The following is a 20,316-nucleotide window of genomic DNA, read 5'->3' as shown; positions in this document are numbered from 1 at the left end:
CAGAGTTAAAAACACTGGTTATAAAGATGCTCAATGAACTTATGGAAGTGTATATGACCTCAGTGAGAACTTTCACAAAGAGATTAGGAAACAAAAATGGAAATGGAACTTATAAAAGGGAACCAGTCATAAATGAAGAATACATTATGTGAGATGAAGAATATATTAGAGGGAATCAACAGAGTGGATGAAACGGAGGATCGAATTACCGATATGGGGAAGCTGAGGACACTCAATCAGAATGGCAATGGCAAGAAAAAAAGAATCCAAGAATATGATAATAATTTAAAGAGCTTATAGGACAAAATTAAATGTCACAATATCTGTCATAGTGATACCTAAAGGAGAAGAGAGAACCAGAAGTTAAAAACCTATTAGAAGAAATAACGATGGAATACTTTTCTAACTTGATGAAGGACATAGACATGCAACCCCAGGAAGCTCAGAGAGTCCCAAACAAGGTGAACCTAAAGAGGCTTGCACCAAGACACATCATAGTTAAAAAGCCAAAGGTTAAATACAAGGAGAGAATCTTAAAAGCAGCAAGAGAAAAGCAATTAGTTACTTACAAGGGAGCACCCATAAGACTGGCATCATATTTCTCAAAAGAAACTTTGCAGGACAGAAGGGTTTGGTACAAAATATTCAAAGTGATGAAAACTCAGGATCTACAACCAAGAATACTTTATCCAGCAAAACATTATTGAGAGTCAAAAGACAGATAAAGAACTTCCCAGATAAAAATAAGCTAAAGGAATTCACCAACATGAAGCTAGTATTACAGGAAATGTTGGTGGGACATTTTAAAAAGAAAAAATATGAATAAAGAATGGTAATAACTACCTATCTATCAATAAGTACCTCAAGTGGAAAAGAATTAAGTGTTCTAACCAAAAGATAGAGAGGCTGAATGATAAGGGAAAAAAAAAGACCCCTACATATGCTGCCTACAAGAGACTCACTTCAGATTAAAAGACACACACAGACTAAAAGAAAAGGGATGGAAAAAGATATTGTCTTGATGTACCTAGAGGATATTACACTGAATGAAATTCATCAGATAAAGACAAATACCGCATGATTTCCCATACACATGGAATCTAAAGAACAAAATAAAAACAACAACAAAAACGGACACAAATTCATAGATGTAGAGACTATTTTGAGGGCTACTAGACGGGAGAAGGGTTTGAGGGGACGGTAAAAAGGGCAAAGGGATTAACAAGTACAAATGGAGTGTTAGAAAATAGTCATGGAGATATAAAGTGTAGCATAAGGAAAATAGTCAACAATGTTATAAAAATGTATAAGGAGGAAAGAGGGTACTAGATTTAGTGGGATGACCACTTCTTGAGTTATATAGATCTCTAATCACTATGCTGTACAACTGAAATTAATATATTATTGTTTGCCAACTATAATTTTTTTTTAAAAAACTCAATGACTTGTACAATGTAGATACGAGCTACTAATTTATTATATTTCAGTAGAAATTGGGGGGGGAGGAAGTGAACAAAATGTTATTAAATGATGTTAAACTTTATGTTCAATAAGCCTAGAGCGTCTTCTCTTACATGGCTGCTTTCTGAATTGTGGGCAGTGAAAATTTAAAAAGCACTCCTATTTGTCAAAAATCAATGTTTCTTTTAATTAAAGGGGCTTAGGAAAAACAAAAGGCACTTTTACCACTGTATTGTTAGTAGTCATTCTGCATTAGGCAATACCAGGCAATACCATTTGTGTTGTGTAATTCAAGAGTCCGATAACCATTGTGAAATGCTGAAAATGTTACTGCATATATCTGATTTAGAACAACTATTGGATCTCAATTATTAATGAAATTAGTTTCCTGAATGTCAGCAAGAGCATTGCCTTAGGTAAAGGCTGTAAAGGAAATCATATTAGTGTGGAATTTCCTCTCCTTCGGGGCTCCTCTTAGATTACATTATTCACTTAGCTATCTCCTGTCAGGGAAATTGAAATGTTGGCCATGATCTGATTCTGGGGCAGAACCAAATGGAAAAGTAAAGGGATATCGTGATGGTATCAATTCCAAAACATTTATGCGGTGTTGATATTGCCTTTGGTTCCATTTAGGGTTTACAAAAGAGAACCAGTAAGAACAGCATAAACTGGCAATCAGAGAAGAACAGTGTGAAGAGGAGCCCTTTAAGAAAAATTGAGTGTCATTTCACCCAATTTGTATTTCTCCTCTTTGGGACATGTCCGGGAACATTGGCAAGTGTGATGGCTCCTTTGTGGCCCTTCATCCTGGTGGCTGCCTCAGGTGAGTCCTCTGAATAATTTAACTAGGCATTGGCTGTTAACTCTTAGAAGCTAAAGACAATATTTTTTCTACATTGTGCTGTATAACTAATTCCTCACAGGTGTCCATTTTTATTCATCATCTGTAAAATGCCAGCCCTGTGAAGTTACACAGAGAACAATGATTTGTCGTGACTTTGTCCTACAATTACAGATTCATATATATTAAGGGTCACACAATGAGGCTTTTTACACATAGCTGAAAATAGGCTTTGGAATGTTCCAATTGTTTGATAAATCTCTGCTTCTCTAGGAATCATTCTCTTTGCAGCAATTTACGTTAAGAGTTTAAGGCATTCTTTTTCAGATTTGCTTTTGTGTCTGAATAATATATTATTATTATTAAAAATAGTTTTAGCTTCATTATAAGCTCTTAGTAGCCCAGAGAAAGAGTCCCTTGGATATGTCATGGCTACAGACACCTGGATATTGTTTTGGTCTTGGGGGCTCTATACATCCAGCCATACAAAGTCTACAGAGGTGAGTATGTCTCTAAAAATGAGTACTGTCAATTTGCATGTTTCGAATGTACCATTCCCCTTAAAAACACTTTAGAAGCTTAAATGTTTTTTTCTAAATTTCTGGAACCAAACTTTCATAGTGCCAGTATTAACTCTACTGAATTGAATCATTTTAGTTAGGATACAATTGATTCTCAGAAAACATGCACAAATCAAGAATTTATGTTTATGCTGGCATTTCCCAACACCCTCCTTTCTTGAGGGTTTTCCTAGAGGCCATATCCGAATTTCCATGTTTTAAAATATAACTGGAAGTGGAATGAGTCAATTATGGAGATGAAGAAGGAATTTGGTAGCCAAAAAAACTGGAATGAGTTTTATTTCTATTGAGTAGAAAAGAAAAATAACCACTTATCATTAAAGTATAAAAATCCCGGATGTTGAACTCAAAGGATAAAAGCCTATCTTAATTATAAAAATGAAAACAGAGGAAATTTCATTAAATGCCAAATGGGTTTCTTAGCAGAAAATAATTGCAACATTAAACTAAGATAACATAGAAAAACGAAGGTAAGAAAACAGAAGAAAATCTTAATAATATCTCTTTCTAATGTTTTTTATTATGCTGATTTTTATTCCAAATGGGGAATAAAAAGGTGTTTTAATAGTAATCAATGCATGACCATAAATCATACTGAGTAACTTTGTTACAGAAAAATCCACCCTTTGGAATTTTTCCTGGGTTAATATACAGATGGCATGTAAATATAAGAGCATTGAACTGACCACTATTCCTGGCTGTTCCTTGGGGCCATTGTGCTTGGGTAGAAGGCCTGGATTAGGTGAATCAGTTCCTGCTCCGTCCACTACTCACCAGCCAGGTGACCCTGGACAAGTCAATTAATATCCTAGAGATTCGGTTTTCCTGTAAGTTAACTATTTATTTCATATATTCATGAAGATCAAATAAGATAGCATTGAGAAATTGTAAGACGCAATGCAAATGTAGGATATTATTGACCTGAAAACACACATATGCAGGAAATAACCATGAGTTATCCCTGCCCAATAATGTACACCATGCAGTGTGTCAGCTTTTCTTGGGAAAGGTTACTTACTCATTGCTGTTCCTAACATTTTCAGGGAGCCAGGTCACAAATCAGCCAAGTTTGAATTCCAGCCTCTTCGCTTCCAAGCTGTATGACCCTGGGCGGTACTAACCTCACCGAGCCTGTCACCTATAAGAGTAGTGACTTCTCATTAGGCTATAGAGTATGTAGATCTCATAAGGCTGTTGTAAAAGTTAAATGAGATAATTCAAGTAAAGTGCTCTTATCCTCATGCCTAGCATATGGCATGTATTCAGTCAATATTTGGCATTCAGTAGAACCACAGGCCTACAGCTCTATTTTCTTATAACTTCTCAGATACATGTATAACTCTCTTATAATCCTAAAGATAGTCTACTCTCTAAAGCAAGAATAGTTCTTTTTATCAAAGTGCCCAGAACACTTTGAGATAGGTGCCTATAAGGGAAACTCATTCAAATAAGGAAAGTAAAGGAATAATTCTATTGTATTCTTACCTTTAAAAAAAAAAATCTCTCTTCACCTTAAAGTACTTCATATTTTAGTCCCTAATACATTCTACTTTCCAGAAATCTTACAAGTGAATTATTTGAAGCTAATTATTAGGAGGCAGTGCTAACAAGGAATTTTTCCTGGGCCTGTTGATAGCTTCCATCAGTGTCTGTTGAAACATCACTGAACTGTGAGTCATTTAGTGCTTGTGTGAATGTCACATTAGCTTTCGAGGGGCATAATTTACTGTTAATTAATGGTCACTTAAATCCTTAATCTCTCTCCTATAATAGATCTTTCTCCTCAGGCAAATTTGCATTCATAGTAGAAATGTAATTTATTATTTCTTCCCATTTTAAACAAAGAAATCTTTCCTCTTATAGTTTATTTAAACCCACTTCCTTTTGCTTATTATTTTTCTCCGACATTACCTGTTTCTCTTTTGTTCCTAGTTCTAGCTTCCAGAACTTTCTCTTTTTACCCAAAGACCTTAACAGGTTCTAGGAAATAGATGTTTATCCAAAGGGAATCGATCAATTGTTTCCTAGAAAAGATAACAGAGGCAAATTTGACTCTTTATGAGCAGAGGGTGTAGGGAACACATTCACTTCTCAGAATTATATTTTAACTCTGTCTCAGGTAGTTTCCTGTAGTGAAATATGCAATTTCAGTATTTCCTCAACTGGGACTTGAATCGGGAGCTTCCAAGCAAGGTAAAAGTGAAGTTGCTCAAAGCAAAGTTCATGGGAAAAGCACCAGACCAGCTTTGCTTTGTGTTCCTGACTTCTCTCTCCTGGGGTTTGCCAATGAGAAATAATCTCAGGTAGAGAAATTCACAGCACATTTTTTTGACAGTCACAGTACACACACACACACACACACACACACACACACACTAAAAATGATGCCTGATGCAAGCCACCCACCGTAGTTCTGCACGCCTGAATAGCTGATGCCACTTCAGGCATATTCTTGGGTGAATAGTTAGGAGTTAATATGCTCATTAGGTTCCCAGTTCTGATGGTAATGAAACTGAATATTCCACTGCCCACAATGAGTCTGGAATTGCACCTCCAGCATTGTTGTTAGCATTTTGGTCACAATGACATTGATAAATCATAGAAATTGCTGCCTGTGGCGGCAAGTGACATGACATTATTCATAAAGAAATGGGTATAAACAGGATTGTTGCACAGGGAGAAGATATCTCATTTACAGTTTTCTGCTGGATCCCACATACTTTCAGCAGCTCATCAAAATAACCATCAAAACCACTGAGAGCCCAGGCGAATTCACGTGCAGGACTCTACAGATAGATTTCGCTCACGCACTGTAACAGGAGGTGTGCAATTTGCTTCAGTCCGACGACTTAGAGAAGCTTTGAATTCCCCAAGGGCTGGCAAAGCTTGTGAACAAAATATCTTTTTGCAATTCAGAGAAAACCCTCACAAATTTGTCACTTCCAATTGTTGATGCTCATTTCTCTTGCTTCTTTTTTCCTGGCCTACCCTCCCTCAACACCAATCACTGCTCCTCTACAAATTGAGATTCCTGGGTCATAGGAAATGGTTGTTTCCTGGAACTAGAGAGAATTCTCCCAAAATGAAGATTTCATTTTTTGACAAGTGCATATTCTCACTGAGAGAGAAGAGATTTTTTTGTTTGTTTGTTTTGAGGAGAAAAGTAAGATTTAGAATCTTATTAATCCCATTACTTAGAAATCCACACAGATCTTTGGGTTCATTGGTTTGTCCATGTTTCTGACTGTGTTTTCTACTTAACTGTTGAATTATAAATGGAAAGTCAAAATAAAAATCCAAGGGGAAAGTTGAGTTTTGGCTAAGTATATAGAAAGATTTCTTTCATGTACCAGGAGGAAATGATACAGAAATAAAGAAAGGATTCTATCTCCCAGATGCATGATTGCTATAAAAATGGAATTGTGGGTACAATTTGCATCCTTGGAAATTGGGTTGATTTATTTATCTTTGCAATGAGGTTTCTCTATTGGACACTTAGGCCACCAGCTTATATCAGTTATTTAAAACTGTCTTCCCAAAAGCCTACCAGCTGGTTGTAAACTTAAGTGGATTGGGGTGAGCTGAAACTATATTCTGCTGGGAGCCACCAAGTCTGGAATTGTCTGAAACCTAAAGATGCTAAGTTCCTCTTATTTTCATCTTCACAATGATGTTTTTCTTTTACAGGAATCCTAGCCATAGATACATCTCATCCCAGGAATTCTGTTCTGTATCATCTCACCAAACGGTTATTACAGAAATATCACAAGGAAGTGAGACCAGTTCAAGACCGGACAGAGGCTACGACTGTATACCTGGACGTATTTGTCCATGCTGTATTGGAAGTGGTGAAGACCAACTTTCCCTTTCCTATTCCTGCTACCCTTTTGTAAATCTACCTGCCATTTATGCAGGAGCCTAGGAGAACTTTTATCTTGAGGCTGTAGTAAAGCTGGTAGAGAAGTTGGGCTAGGCTTATTTAGCAGTGATCATGAGGTAAACTATTCATTAGGCAAATCATGCTTTCTAGCCCCCAACTTCTACTGCAAGGGACAGATAGTTTAGAAATATAAATTTCACAGAATTAAGATGTTTTAAGAATTCTGGTCATAGATCACAGTACATATTTTATAAGAATTGCTGAAACCAAAAAATGATGATACATTATTATTATTTTTTTTATGGTTCACACTTCTTAGTACATTTAAGAAAATATCTACCACTTATTGCCTGAAAATTTTAAAAGAGAAAAAATGCCTGGGTATCTCAAGTTTATAAGGGACTTTATAGCTAAGGTTTTCACTAAGGATGGTGGGGGAAGATTTGTTTATTAAAGCATGTCTTTCCTACTATATCTGAAAGATGAGTTTTTGTGGAAATAAAAGAGAAAATTTGTGTGAAGCACAAATTAGCAGTGGTCTTAGTAAGCCTTTTTATTTATTGATGGCTATCCCTGTTTCCTCTTTCAACTTTTACTTAATTACAGTCTTTAATACCGATAGGTCCCAGATTTATTTTGATTTCTCTTTTTTTAAATTTACTTTTTGATACAATTGACAATATTATATTAGTTTCAGGTATACAATATAGTGATTAGATATAGTATACTTTAGGAAGTGATCCCCCAGATAAATCTAGTATCCTTTTGATATCATACATTGATCTCATAAGCAGACTTTATTGAGCTTGTATTGTTAAAATAGTTCAATAATTGTTTTTCAATTTATTTCTTAAAACTATTTTTTCTAATTAATGTATAACATACATGTGTTGAAATGCATAAATCTTAAATATATAATTCAATGAGTTTTGATAACTTCGTGCACCCATATAATCCATACCTATCAATATAGCAAACATTTTCATCACCCCAGAAAGATCTCTCATTTCCTTCCCAGTCAACCCCATCCCCTCTATCCATGGAGACCACCACTGTTCTGATTTCTTTCATCATAGATTATTTTTGTCATTTCTTGAAAACTGTATGAAAGAAATTTTATTGTGTGTCTTCTGTTGTGTCTGGATTTTTCATTCTGTGTAAGGTTTTTTAAGTTCACTCATGTTGTTGTGTATGCCAGTTTGTCTGTTTTTACTGATAAGTAGTATTTGGTTATGGCTATACTGTGACTTGTTTATCCATTCTCCTGTTGATAAGCATTTGAGTTTTTTCCTTCTTTAGGATATTATTGATAAAACTATGAACATTCCTGTACAAGCCTTTTTGTATATTTATGTTTTCATTCCTCTTAGGTAAAATCTAGAAGTGCAATAACTAACTCTAGGATTAGTTTACACTTAACGAGAAACTGCCAGACAGATTTACAAAGTGGTTGTAGTTTTACACTTTCACCAGTCAGCGATGAGAGTTCTCATTGCTCCACATTTTCATCAGTATTTGATAGTATCCAACTTAAATTTTAGCTATTCTGGTACATGTATATTGGTATTTTACTGTGATTTTACTTCACATTTCCCTGATGGCTGATGATTTAGGGCTCTTTTTCATATGCCTCTCGGTTACTTACATATCTTTTTTTGTGAAACAGCTGTTTAAGTTTTTTCCTCTTTTAAAAAAATTTGGCTATTGAATTTTAGTGATATTGCCTTTTTTCATTTCTTATAACCATATTTTGTTTATTTTCTCTTATTTTCCCTTTACCAATATTGCCAGGTTTTATCAATTTTATTGATTTTTTTCCAAGAATCATAGCTTGGTTTTGAATTTTCTCGGTTGTTTATTTCACTAATATCTGTGTTTATCCTTATTAATTATTTTCTTCTTAGTTTGCATTTAATTTTTTCTGCTTTAGTTTTTTTAAAGTAGAAACTTAAATCATTGGTTTTAATTCTTTTTCTTTTCTAATTTTAGCATTTAAGGTAAATTTTCCTCTAAGCATTGTTTTAGCTTTCTCCTACAAAATTTTAAAGCATTTTAAAATTGAGATATACATTACATAAAATGAAACTCATCTTTTAAAAAACCTATCTCTTGCCTCTGTCCTCAGTCCCTGGAAACCACTGATCTTATTTTTTTCATTACAGTTTTTCCGTTCCAGAATGCCATAATAATGAAATCAAATAGTATTTTCTGTTCGTTTTGGCTTCTTTTACTCAGCGTGATGCCTCTGAGATTCATCCATGTTGTGTTGTTGCATATATCAGTGGTAATATTCCACTGTACAGATGTACAGCAATTTATCTATTTGATACTTGTTGGACATGTGGGCTGTTTCCAATTTGTATCAATTATGAGTAAAGCTGCTATAAACATTTGCATGTTTTCACTTCTTTTGGATTATTGAGTTGTAGAATAAGTCTGTGTTTAACTTTATAAATGTCTGTCAAACTGTTTTTCAAAGTGGCTGTATCATTTTGCAGTCTACCTACAATGTGTGAGAGTTTCAGTTCCTCCCCATGATCACCAGCACTTGATATTGTCAATCTTTTAAGATTTTAATCATTCTTGTAGGTTCGTGGTGGTAACTCACTGTGGTTTTTAACTTTGATTTTACTATAGACTAATGATGTTGAACATCTTTTTATGAGCTAGTTGGCCAATTATACATATTTTTTGGTAAAGCATTTGCTAAAATCTTACCCATTTTAAAAATAGGACTGTTTATTATATTATTATTGAGTTGCAAGAGATCTTTCTATACCTTTGGGTTTATTCCTAGACCCTATTCTGCCCACCTAATAGTTACGTTTCACTTTACACCAGTACACTCTCTCAATTACTGTAGTATGATAGATGTCTTGAAATCAGATAGTGTCTTCCAATCTTGTTCTTCTGTTTCAAAATTGTCTTGACTTTTCTAAGTCCTTCGTATTTCCATATAAACTTCAGAATCAATTCATTAATTTTTGGTTAAAAAAACTGCTAGAATTTTTATTGGAATTGCCTTAAATCTATAGATCTATTTGAGGAGAACTGATATCTTTATAGTCTTCTAATCCATGTACGGTGTATCTCTCCATCTGTTTAGTTCTTTAACTTCTCCTAGTAATATTTCATAGTTTTCAGTGTTTTATACACATTTGGTTAAGTTTATCCATAGTAGTTCACATTTTTGATGCTATTATAAGTGCTATTCTAAATTGAATCTGTTTATTGCTAGCATACAAAAATGTAATTGATTTGTATATATTGGTCTTGGTTCATGAAACCTTGTCATCTTTTATTAGTTTCAGGGGCTTTTTTTGTAGATTCTTTCAGATTTTCTGAGATCATGTTGCCTGTGAATAAAGATGGTTTTACTTCTTTATTTTCACTCTTTATACCTTTATTTCCTTTCATTGCCTGTTGTACTTGCTTGAACCTCCAGTACAGTGTTGAATAGAAGGGTGAACTATTCTATAAATATAAATTCAATAAATGTGTCTGATAGTATTGTTAAAATCTCTAATTTTTTTATTTTTTGTTAATTTTATAATAAAGAGTGTTTAAATCCACAACTGTAATTGTGGTTTGTCTCTGTTATTAAATGTATGCACATGTAGGATTTCATGTATTCTTGATAAACAGATCTTTTTTATCATTATGAAATGCTCCCCTTCTTCTTCAATAGTATTCTTTTCCTTGAAGTTTTTCTTATGTTTACTTTTTTCATGGTAGATATTTTGCCATTCTTTTATTTTCAATCTATCTGTGGTATATTTGAAGTCATTTCTTGGAAATAGCAGGTAGTTGGGTCTCGCTTTTTTCCCAACTTTTTATTTTGAAATAATTATAAATTTACAGGAAGTTGTAAATAAATTTACAGGGAGTTTCTGCGTGCCTTTTACCCAATGTTTCCTAATGTTAACATCTTACACACATGTAATATGTTATCAATACTAGAAAAATGACATGGTACAATCCACAGAGCTTATTCAGGTTATTCCATTTTTACATGTATTTAAATTTGTGTATGTGCTTCTGTGTAATTTTATCATATGCATAGCTTTGTGTAACCACAATTGCCACTGCCACTGCCACTACATCAAGCTATGCAGTCATCACCACAGGGCTTCCTAGAACTGCTCCTTCACAGCCACAACCCTTTCTCCCCTCAATCTCTAACCACTTACCACTGGTCAATCTCTTCTCCATCTTTATAAGTGTATTTTTTCAAGAATATTACATAAATAGAATAATACAATATGTAGCCTTTGAGATTGCCTTTTTATTCACTTACAGTTGACATTCAATATATATTAGTTTCAGGTGTGCAGCATAGTGATTAGACATTTATATAATTTACGAAGTGGTGCCTCCCAATTAGTCTATTACTCACCTGGTACCATCCATGGTTATTACAATATTATTGACTACATTTCTCATGCTGTATTTAGACCCTCATGATTATCTCGTAACTATCAATTTGTACTTTTTAATCCCTTCACCTTTTTCACCCAGCCCCCTAACCTCCCTCCCATCTGGCAACTATCAATTTGTTCCCTGTATCCATGGATCTGTTTCTATTTAGTTTGTTCATTCATTTTGTTCTTTAGATTCCACACATAAATGAGATCATATGGTACTTGTCTTTCTCTGTCTGACTTATTTCACTTAGTATAATACCCTCTAGGTCCATTCATGTTGTCAAAAGTGGTAAGATATCATTCTTTTTTTTTTAATGGAGATTGGCTTTTTTTCATTCAGTATAATTCCCTTCAGGTTCATTCAGGTTGTCGGGAATACCAATAGTTTATTCTTTCTTGTTGCTGAGCAGTATTCCAAGGTATTGCTTTTTTAACTTATCAATCTGTGCATTTTAATTGAAGTGTTTCGTCCACTTACCGATACTATCTTGTTACTTGTTTCCTAGTTGCCCATCTGTTTTGTTTTGTGTTCTTCTTTTCCTCTTATCCTACCTTATTGTAGGTAAATTGATTTTTTTAATATTTAATTTTAGTTCTTCCATTGGCTTTTTAGCATCCCTCTGTATTATTTTTTAGATGTTGTTTTAGGAATTTCATACTTATTTAATATAATGCACTTCGAATTAATGTTATTACATTTTGTATAAAATGTACAACTCTTAAAATAGTAAAATTCCATTTACCTACTCTTTGTTCTTTGTACTACTTGTAAAATTGTGTCTCCAATTTAAAAATACATACACAATATATCCCATAATACATTATTATTTTAATGTATTTTATTAAAATAACTCAATAATAATCCTCTTTATTTATATTAATGGAGGTATTTTTCTGGATTAATATCTTAATGCTGTGCTATGAATCATAGACTTGTTATAACAGGATTTAAGTTATTTTTGTCTGCTGTAAGTTATTTTAGAATAATTTTCCTCTAGCCTATATAAACCCCTAATCATTATTTTTTCATGAACAAGAAAACTTAAATGATACACAAAAATTCCCTCTTTTAGCAATTTTACTTTTCTTAGCTTTATTTTCTCACACTAGTAAAAATACTAGATCTAAAATCATAGACCATATTGTTTAATCAAATGCCAGGAAATACCCATCCTTACTCCAAAAAGCCTAGTCTTTCTTACACAAAGCTCCAATAGAAAACTCCTTTAAGTCTCTAATATCTAGAAATTTGAACTAGAATTTTAGAGATTAAATTTCCTAAAGCTGTGTCTTTGCCTGCTTAGGAAATATTAGTTCTTGCTATTTAGTTGTCAGTGTGTTACATCAGACATTGTGTAATTTTTAAAAAGCATGATTTGAATAAAGACACATGATATGAAACATGTCATGTGGAACCTCAGGGCAGATGAATAATCAGCCTTGAGTAAAAGTTTAAGAATACCTTCTAAGTCCTTTCACTTTCTAACTTCATATTGGTTAATATAATGTAGAATTGGTCAGACTTTCCTTTAGAGGATTTTTGGAGATAAATATAGAAAAGGAGCAAGGCCTTTATATTAATACTTTCCCTTAGAACAACTCTTTCTTCCTACTTTAATAAAAGAAAATAGAATTGGATTCCTTATGGTAATTAAGGACAAAACCATTATTTTTTCAAAGATGTGTTTTTCTTCATTGTTGTGGAATATACTATCTTTTTTACTAGAATATGTTAGACATATCACATTGGATATGGCAGGCTTTCTTTTAGAAATTTGGGGAAATCTTGTATTCTAGTCTTCTATTTTTATTCCTATCCACTGTCTTAATCTTGTCATCTACATGTACTCAATGCTACATTGAAACTGAACCTTCTGGGGTTTCTTGCTTGTATGTCATTCATTTCCTTCTATGAATGTCTTCCTCTTTATTCTCCATCTGCAAAATATTATAGTTCTTCAACTTTCAGCTCTGGAAAAATTTCCTTCAACCTTCCAAGCTGACAGCGATGTTTCCTTCCTTTCAATTCACCGATGTCTGTATGTTTCTCAATGCACATGGTAATTGGTAATTTGTTAAAATGTCGCATACCTTTATTTATTAATAAGCTACTTGAGGGAAGGACTTTCTTACTCATATTCATATTTCCCACAATAAGCAACACAACATATCTTCAGAGATACTGAATGGATATCTATCTAACAAACTAATTAAAATATGTAGCTACTAATTCTAGGATTTCTTTATGAATGACATAGTCTAATACGCTGAACAATGTCTCTATTGCATTCAGGTGGGCTAAGCCTAAACTTTGTTTCAGAAGCAGGATCAGTTTTGAAAGACTTTATAAAATCACTCACAAATTCTGCTCAGACAAGGACATATCCAATGTGAATAGATAACTTGTTGGATGCATCTGCCAGCAGCTGAACTGCTGGCAACTTTTGTTTAAAGTGAAGAGCTTACAGCCCAGCTTTCATCACTGCACCTCCCTTCCATTATAATGTTTTGCCTCTTGTTTTATTTTTATGAAAGACTACAGTCTTGTCTTAGAATTTCTGGTATTATAGTACCTTAGGGAAATCTGATTATAGAGATAATCTACTCAATAGTGAAGAGTTTCAATTTGTTTCCATTGAGTTTTGTCAATTCGGAATCCCAGATACCTTTGTATTCCAGTCCATTGACTAGAGCCTCCCAGCCAGACGTTGAGGCATCTGTTTCTATAGTCTTTGGAACTGGGAAAGATAAATAAGAATGTGCGGGAATTATCTGTATATTTGCTAACCACCAATTTAGATTTAAATAGACTCCCTCTGTTAGGAAGACTAATGAATTCCAATTCTCTGAAATATCCTTTGCTTTTAACAAGCAAGATGGAAGGTATCTAAAGAAAAAGAGAGAGAGAGAGATACACAGAGGGAAAAGCTGTGAATAATGTCACTAGAGAACCAATTATGTTCACCAGCTGGCATTGAGAAACTTGTTTCCTTTGACAAAAAAAGATTTCCATTTTAGCCTCAAATTCCTTTTTGACATTGTGTTCTTCAGGGCTGAATGATGAATCCTCCCAGACACCCTCGTAAAATGTTAGAAAGGAAATTCTGAATATTATTATTACATTTAATATGATGAAGCAATGGGCAAGAAGAGAAAAACAAGCTAAGGCTTCAACATGGCACTTAATAAGAATCAATTGAATAAAAATAAAATGAAAGTATTAAAACATAGAGATTGTCTCCCAGCCACATGACTGAATCAATGAGATTCATTCACAACTTGGCATGACAGTGATAAAGAAACTGGTCAAGGCATACCATAGATATAAAAGTATATTCTTTGTGAAATAGATAACAGCTATATTCCCCAGTAATATGAACTCATTTGGACTGCCCCCCCAAGCCCCACACACCATTTGTAGGGAACCCTCATTGATTGCAACTAAGCCTAGAACTGAGTCTTTTGTGCTTACCTGGATGAGACGTGATTACTTCAGGATCTCTCAGCTGATAAGACTTGGAAGGATATGGTGCCACCTAGCCTTGAGCTTGTAGTAGAGGTCTTTTTTCAACTGCCAGAACTCCTGCATAGCTAGCTAATCTTGGCTGAGACCCCTCTGTACCTCCTCTAAGCTGTTCTTTGGAGGAAATACTTGTGAATTCAGTCTTTTCACTTTACTACTTTAAAACCTGCCTTTCCCAAGTATCTATTTAAAGTCTACAAAAATCTGTAAAGCAAGTTCACTCAGAAGAACCTCTGTTGAGCCACTTAAAGCAGGGTCACTCCGTATCTGCTTACAATACCTTCTTTTTTCAAGGTGCCTAGAAATGTTTATTCATTAGCAACTTGCTTTCTTGATTGTGAAAAGGGAGAACTTTAACCTAAAAGTTAATTGTTTTTCTTTCAAATGATGCTACCCTGTGTATATCTTACAGTTTGTGTACTGCCCTATTCCAAGTGCACTATCCCCATGGAGTAAATTTCAATGATATCTCCCTATCTGCCGCCTAACCTGGATTGAAGAGAATGGCTGACTTGACCCTATGCACAAAAATTATACGTTTTTGATGTGGTTGGATTATTGACTGGATAATTACTTTAATATACTCTGTTTTGGGAGGAAAATGGAGTAGTTGTTTGTTTTCATGCCGTTAACTCCCCAAAGTCTATTATTTCACTAAAACTTATATTGTACTAAAAATTACAGAAATATAAAGGTTATCTAAATGACTCCTTAGCTCTGAACCTACATCAGCAGGAGAAATGTTCTACAAATTTGATTTCCCGGGTCTTCATCTTGAATTAACCATTTCTTCTAAGGATGCAATTTTTAGTGATGGGAAGGAATTGAAATCAAAGAGATTTCATTAATAGTTTATATCACAGCCTTCTTACTTATAAATTCCCTGAAAATGTCTTCAAAAATGGTTTCTTTTTTCCTTATTAATACATCTTTTAAAATAGCAACTTTATTGAGATATGATTCAGCCATGAAACTAATTCATTTATAGTATACAGTTTAGTGGTTTTAGTGTATTCAGAGTTGTGCAGTCATCAAAGCTAATTTCAGAACATTTCATCACTTTACAAAGAAATGTCATACCGATAGCAGTCACACCCCACACTCCACCCCCACCAGCAGCCCTAGGAAAACTCTAATTTACTTTCTGTCTCTAGAGATTTGCCTTTCCTAGATATTTCATGTAAATGGAATCATACAATCAATGGTCTCTTGTGACTGACTTTTTTCACTTAGCATATGTCTTCAAGGTTCACCCATGTTGTAGCAGGTATCAGTATTTCATTACTTTTTATTGGTAAATAATATTCTATTGTATGGATATATCTTATTTTCTTTATCCATTCACCAGTTGATGGGCATTTGGGTTATTACCACTTTTTGACTGTCATAAATAATGCTGCTATGGACATTCCTGTACAGGTTTTTTCATGTTTTTATTCTCTTAGTTATGTACTTTTGTGTGGAATTGATGGATTATATGGTAACTATGTTTAATATTTTGAGGAACTATCAGACTATTTTTCAAAGTGGCTCCACCATTTTATAACACTACTAGCAATGTCCAAGCGCTCTAATTTTTCTACATCTTTGTTAACACTTGTTATTTTCTGTTTTTTTTTTTTTTTTTTTAGCCATCCTAGTGGGGTGAAATAGTATCTCACTGTGGTTCTTGTTTGCATCTCCCTAATGACTAATATACCGAGCATCTTTCCATGTACTTATTGGTTATTTGTACATCTCCTTTGGAGAAATATCTATTGAAGTCCTTTGCACACTTTTTTAATTACTATTTTTACTTGTGATAAAATATACATAACATAAAAGTTGGTATCTTAACCATTTTGAAGTGTACAGTTCAATGGTATTAAGTACCTTTTCATCATTGTGCAACCATCACCACCACCCATCTCCAGAACTCTTTTCATATTGCAGACCTGAAACTCTAAGCTCATTAAACATTAACTCCCTATTTCCTTTCTCCCCCTGCCTCTTGTAACCACCATTCTACTTCCTGTTTCTACAAATTTAATCACTCTAGGTACCTTGTATAAATTGAATCATACAATATTTGTCCTTTTGGGACTGGCTCATTTCACTTAGCATAATGTCTCAAGATTCATCCCTATTGAAGCATGTGTCAGAATATCCTTCCTTTTTAAGGCTGAATAATATTATGTTGTATGTATATATCACATTTTGTTTATCCGTTTGTCTGTTAATGGACACTTGTGATACCTCCACCCTTTAGCTATTGTGAATACGCTACTGTGAACATGGGTGTATGAATATCTGTCTGAGTCACTGCTTTCAGTTCTTAAGTATATATACCAAGAAATGGAATTGATGGACCATGTGGTAATTCCACTTTTCATTTTTTAAGGAACTGCCACACTATTTTCTATAGCAGCTGCACTATTTTACATTCCCACCAATAGTGTACAATTTTTCACATCCTCACCAACATTTGTTATTTTCTCCTTTTTTTTTTTTACTACTAGCCATCCTAATGAGTGTGAAATGGTTTTTCATTGTGGTTTTAATTTTCATTACCCTAATGATTAGTGATTGTATTAGTCAGCTCCGATTGTCATAATAAATACCACAGAGTGTATGACTTAAACAAAAGAAATTTATTTCTCACAATGCTGGAGCCTGGGAAGTCCAAGATCAAAATTCTAGCTGATTTGGTTTCTGGTGACAACTCTCTTCTTGGCTTTCAGATGGCTGCCTTATTCATCCTCATACGGAGGAAAGAAAGTGATCTTTCTCTTTTGATCCTCTTCTAAGGCCACAATCTTATTGGATTAGGGCCTCACGCTTATGACCTCATTTAACCTTAATTATCTCCTAAAAGCCATCTCCAAATATAGCCACATAAATTTTGGAAGGACACAGTTCAGTCCATATCAGTGATGTTGAGCTATGTGCATATTGATCTTTTATTTGTATAGTCATGGTCCACATAATGATGTTTTGGTCAATGACGGACTGCATGTATGGCAGTGGTCCAATAACATTATAATGAACCTGAAAAATTCCTATCACCTAGTAACACCATAGCACGACCCATTACTCACATGTTTGTGGTAATGCTGGTGTAAATAAAACTACTGTTCTGAGAGTCATATAAAAATATAGCACATACAATTATGTACAATTATGGTTATGATAACAAATGGTTATCTTGCTGGTTTATATATTTACTACATATACTTTATATCCTTATTTTAAAGAGTACTCTTTCTACTTATAAAAAAAGTTTGCTGTAAAACAATATGCCATGATATGCTGGCAGCAGCCTTATATATCTTATGTTACTACAATTTTTGTTTGCATCATTTTCTTTTGTTTTTCATTTAATCTTATGTTGTTTTGTATAGTAACATGCTCTATAGGTTTGTAGCCTAGGAGCAATAGGCTATACCACAAGCATAGGCGTGTATATGTTATATCATCTAGGTTTGTGTAAGTGTACTCTATGATGTTTGCACAATGATGAAATTACCTAATGATACATTTCTCAAAATGTATCCCCATTGGCGAGCAGTGCATGACTATATATCTCTTTTGGAAAAATGTCTATTCAGTTCTTTGTCCATTTTTTTTCTGTATGAGATTTTCTCATAGAGAAATTGAATTTCGTCCTTATAGTTAAAAAGAAATCAACTGGAATTGTATTTAACCATGAAGTCAATAAAAGTTACATAAATCATGTAATCTTCAAAGCCTTTGTAAATGTCGTTTTGAGTGTTTTGTTTTGAATATTAAGATTTTCTTGTGAAAAAAAATTTCAGGTTATGTTTACTCCAATACTTTCTCCTCAGTTTGTTATAGTTTTTATGACCAAATTTATCATTTGGAAAACTAATGTTGTATTGTAAGTGGCTGCTTAAAGTCACTAAGAATTATAGTGCTTTCCAAAGCCCTTCGGCCCTTTTTGTGACTGAAATTCAAGTTGTTCTTTTCTTTTTAAAAAAATTTTATTTATTTAAGATTTTAAAAAAGCCAGCTCACCTATTTCTCCTACTTCCCACCTCTTATCTTTTGCAACCACTAATCTATTCTCTGTGACTATGAGCTTGATTTTTTACTGTTGTTTTTGATTTTTAGATTTCATATACGAGTCATATGGTATTTGTCTTTCTCTGACTGATTTATTTCACTTAGCATAATGTCCTCGAGGTCCATCCATATTGTCACAAATGACATGATTTTATTCTTTTTATGGCTGAGTAATATTCCATTGTGTGTGTGTATGTATATATATATACCAAAATTCTGTTATCCATTTATCCTTATCCTTCAATGGACATTTAGGTTGTTTCCATATCTTGGCTATTGTAAGTAATGAAACAGGGGTGCATGTATCTCTTTGAATTAGTGTTTTCGTTTTCTTCAAATAAATATCCAGAAGTGGAATTGCCAGATAATATGATAGTTATATTTTTAGTTTTTTGGGAAATCCTACACTCCATACTGTTTTGCACAGTGGTTGCACTAATTTACAATCCCACCAACAGTGTGCAAGAATTCCCTTTTCTCCACGTCATCTCAAAAACTTACTATTTCTTATATTTTTGTGAAAATAGCCATTCTAACAGGTGTAGTTTCATTTCATTATGGTTTTTATTTGCATTTCTCTGATGATTAGTAACACTGAGTATATTTTTATGTACCTATTGACCATCTGTATATCTTCTTTGGAAAGATGTCCATTCAGACCTTCTGCCCGTTTTTTAACTAGATTTTTTTTTTTTTTTTTTTTTTTTTTTTTTTTGCTATTGAGTTGTATGAGTTCTCTATATATACCAGCCCCTCGGCCCCTTATCTGATATATGATCTGCGATTATTTTCTTCCATTTAGTAGATTGCTTTTTGATTTTGTTGATGGCTTCCTTTGCTGTGCAGAGCTTTTTATTTTGATATAATCCCATTTGTTTATTTTTGCTTTTGGTGTTTTTGCTTTTGGTGTCAGATTTAAAAAATCATCACCAAGACTTATGTCAAGGATTTTACCCCCTATCTTTTCTTCTAGGAGTTTTATGGTTTGAAGTTCGACATTTTTAAATCCATTTTAAGTTAATTTTTGAGAGTGGTGTAAGATAGGCTTCCAGGTTCATTCTTCTGCATGTCTAATTTTCCCAACACCATTTACTGAAGAGACTATCTTCTCCCCATTGTATAGTCTTTGTTGTAAATTAATTGACCGTGTAAGTGTGGGTTTATTTCTGAGCTCTCTGTTCTGTTCCATTGATCTATGTGTCTGTCTTTATGCCAAACCATACTGTTTTAATTACCATAGCTTTGCATTAAAGTTTAAAATCAGAAAGCATCATGCCTCCAACTTTCTTTCTCAAGATTGCTTCGACACTACCACCATTTTTTAATTTGGCTTGTTTGCTTTTTGTTGTTGAGTTGTAAGAGTTATTTATATATGCTAGATACAAGCTCCTTTCCGAATATGTAATTTTCGTGTATTTCCTCCCCTTCTGTGAGTTGTTTTTATTTCTTGATGATAACCTTTAAAGCACAAAAGGTTTTAATTTTGGTGAAGTCTCATTTATTTTTTATTTTGTCGCTTGTTCTTGTGGTGTCATATCTAA

The 20,316-nt window shown here is 33.7% G+C and overlaps 1 protein-coding gene across 1 annotated transcript in view; it reads left to right on the top strand.

Moving 5' to 3' along the window:
• Positions 1 to 389: 389 nt before the first annotated feature.
• The window catches only part of HTR3B (5-hydroxytryptamine receptor 3B), a 32,144-nt gene continuing 12,217 nt past the window's right edge, over positions 390 to 20,316 (top strand). Inside the window, 3 exon segments of the mRNA XM_036221555.1 lie at positions 390 to 461; positions 2,098 to 2,287; positions 6,574 to 6,734. Of these exon segments, the coding sequence (XP_036077448.1) occupies positions 390 to 461; positions 2,098 to 2,287; positions 6,574 to 6,734 (423 nt within the window).

This window comes from Rousettus aegyptiacus, unplaced genomic scaffold (assembly GCF_014176215.1).
Source record: "Rousettus aegyptiacus isolate mRouAeg1 unplaced genomic scaffold, mRouAeg1.p scaffold_m13_p_5, whole genome shotgun sequence".
NCBI classification, from domain to species: domain Eukaryota; kingdom Metazoa; phylum Chordata; class Mammalia; order Chiroptera; family Pteropodidae; genus Rousettus; species Rousettus aegyptiacus.
This window is presented reverse-complemented; position numbering and strand designations above follow the sequence as displayed.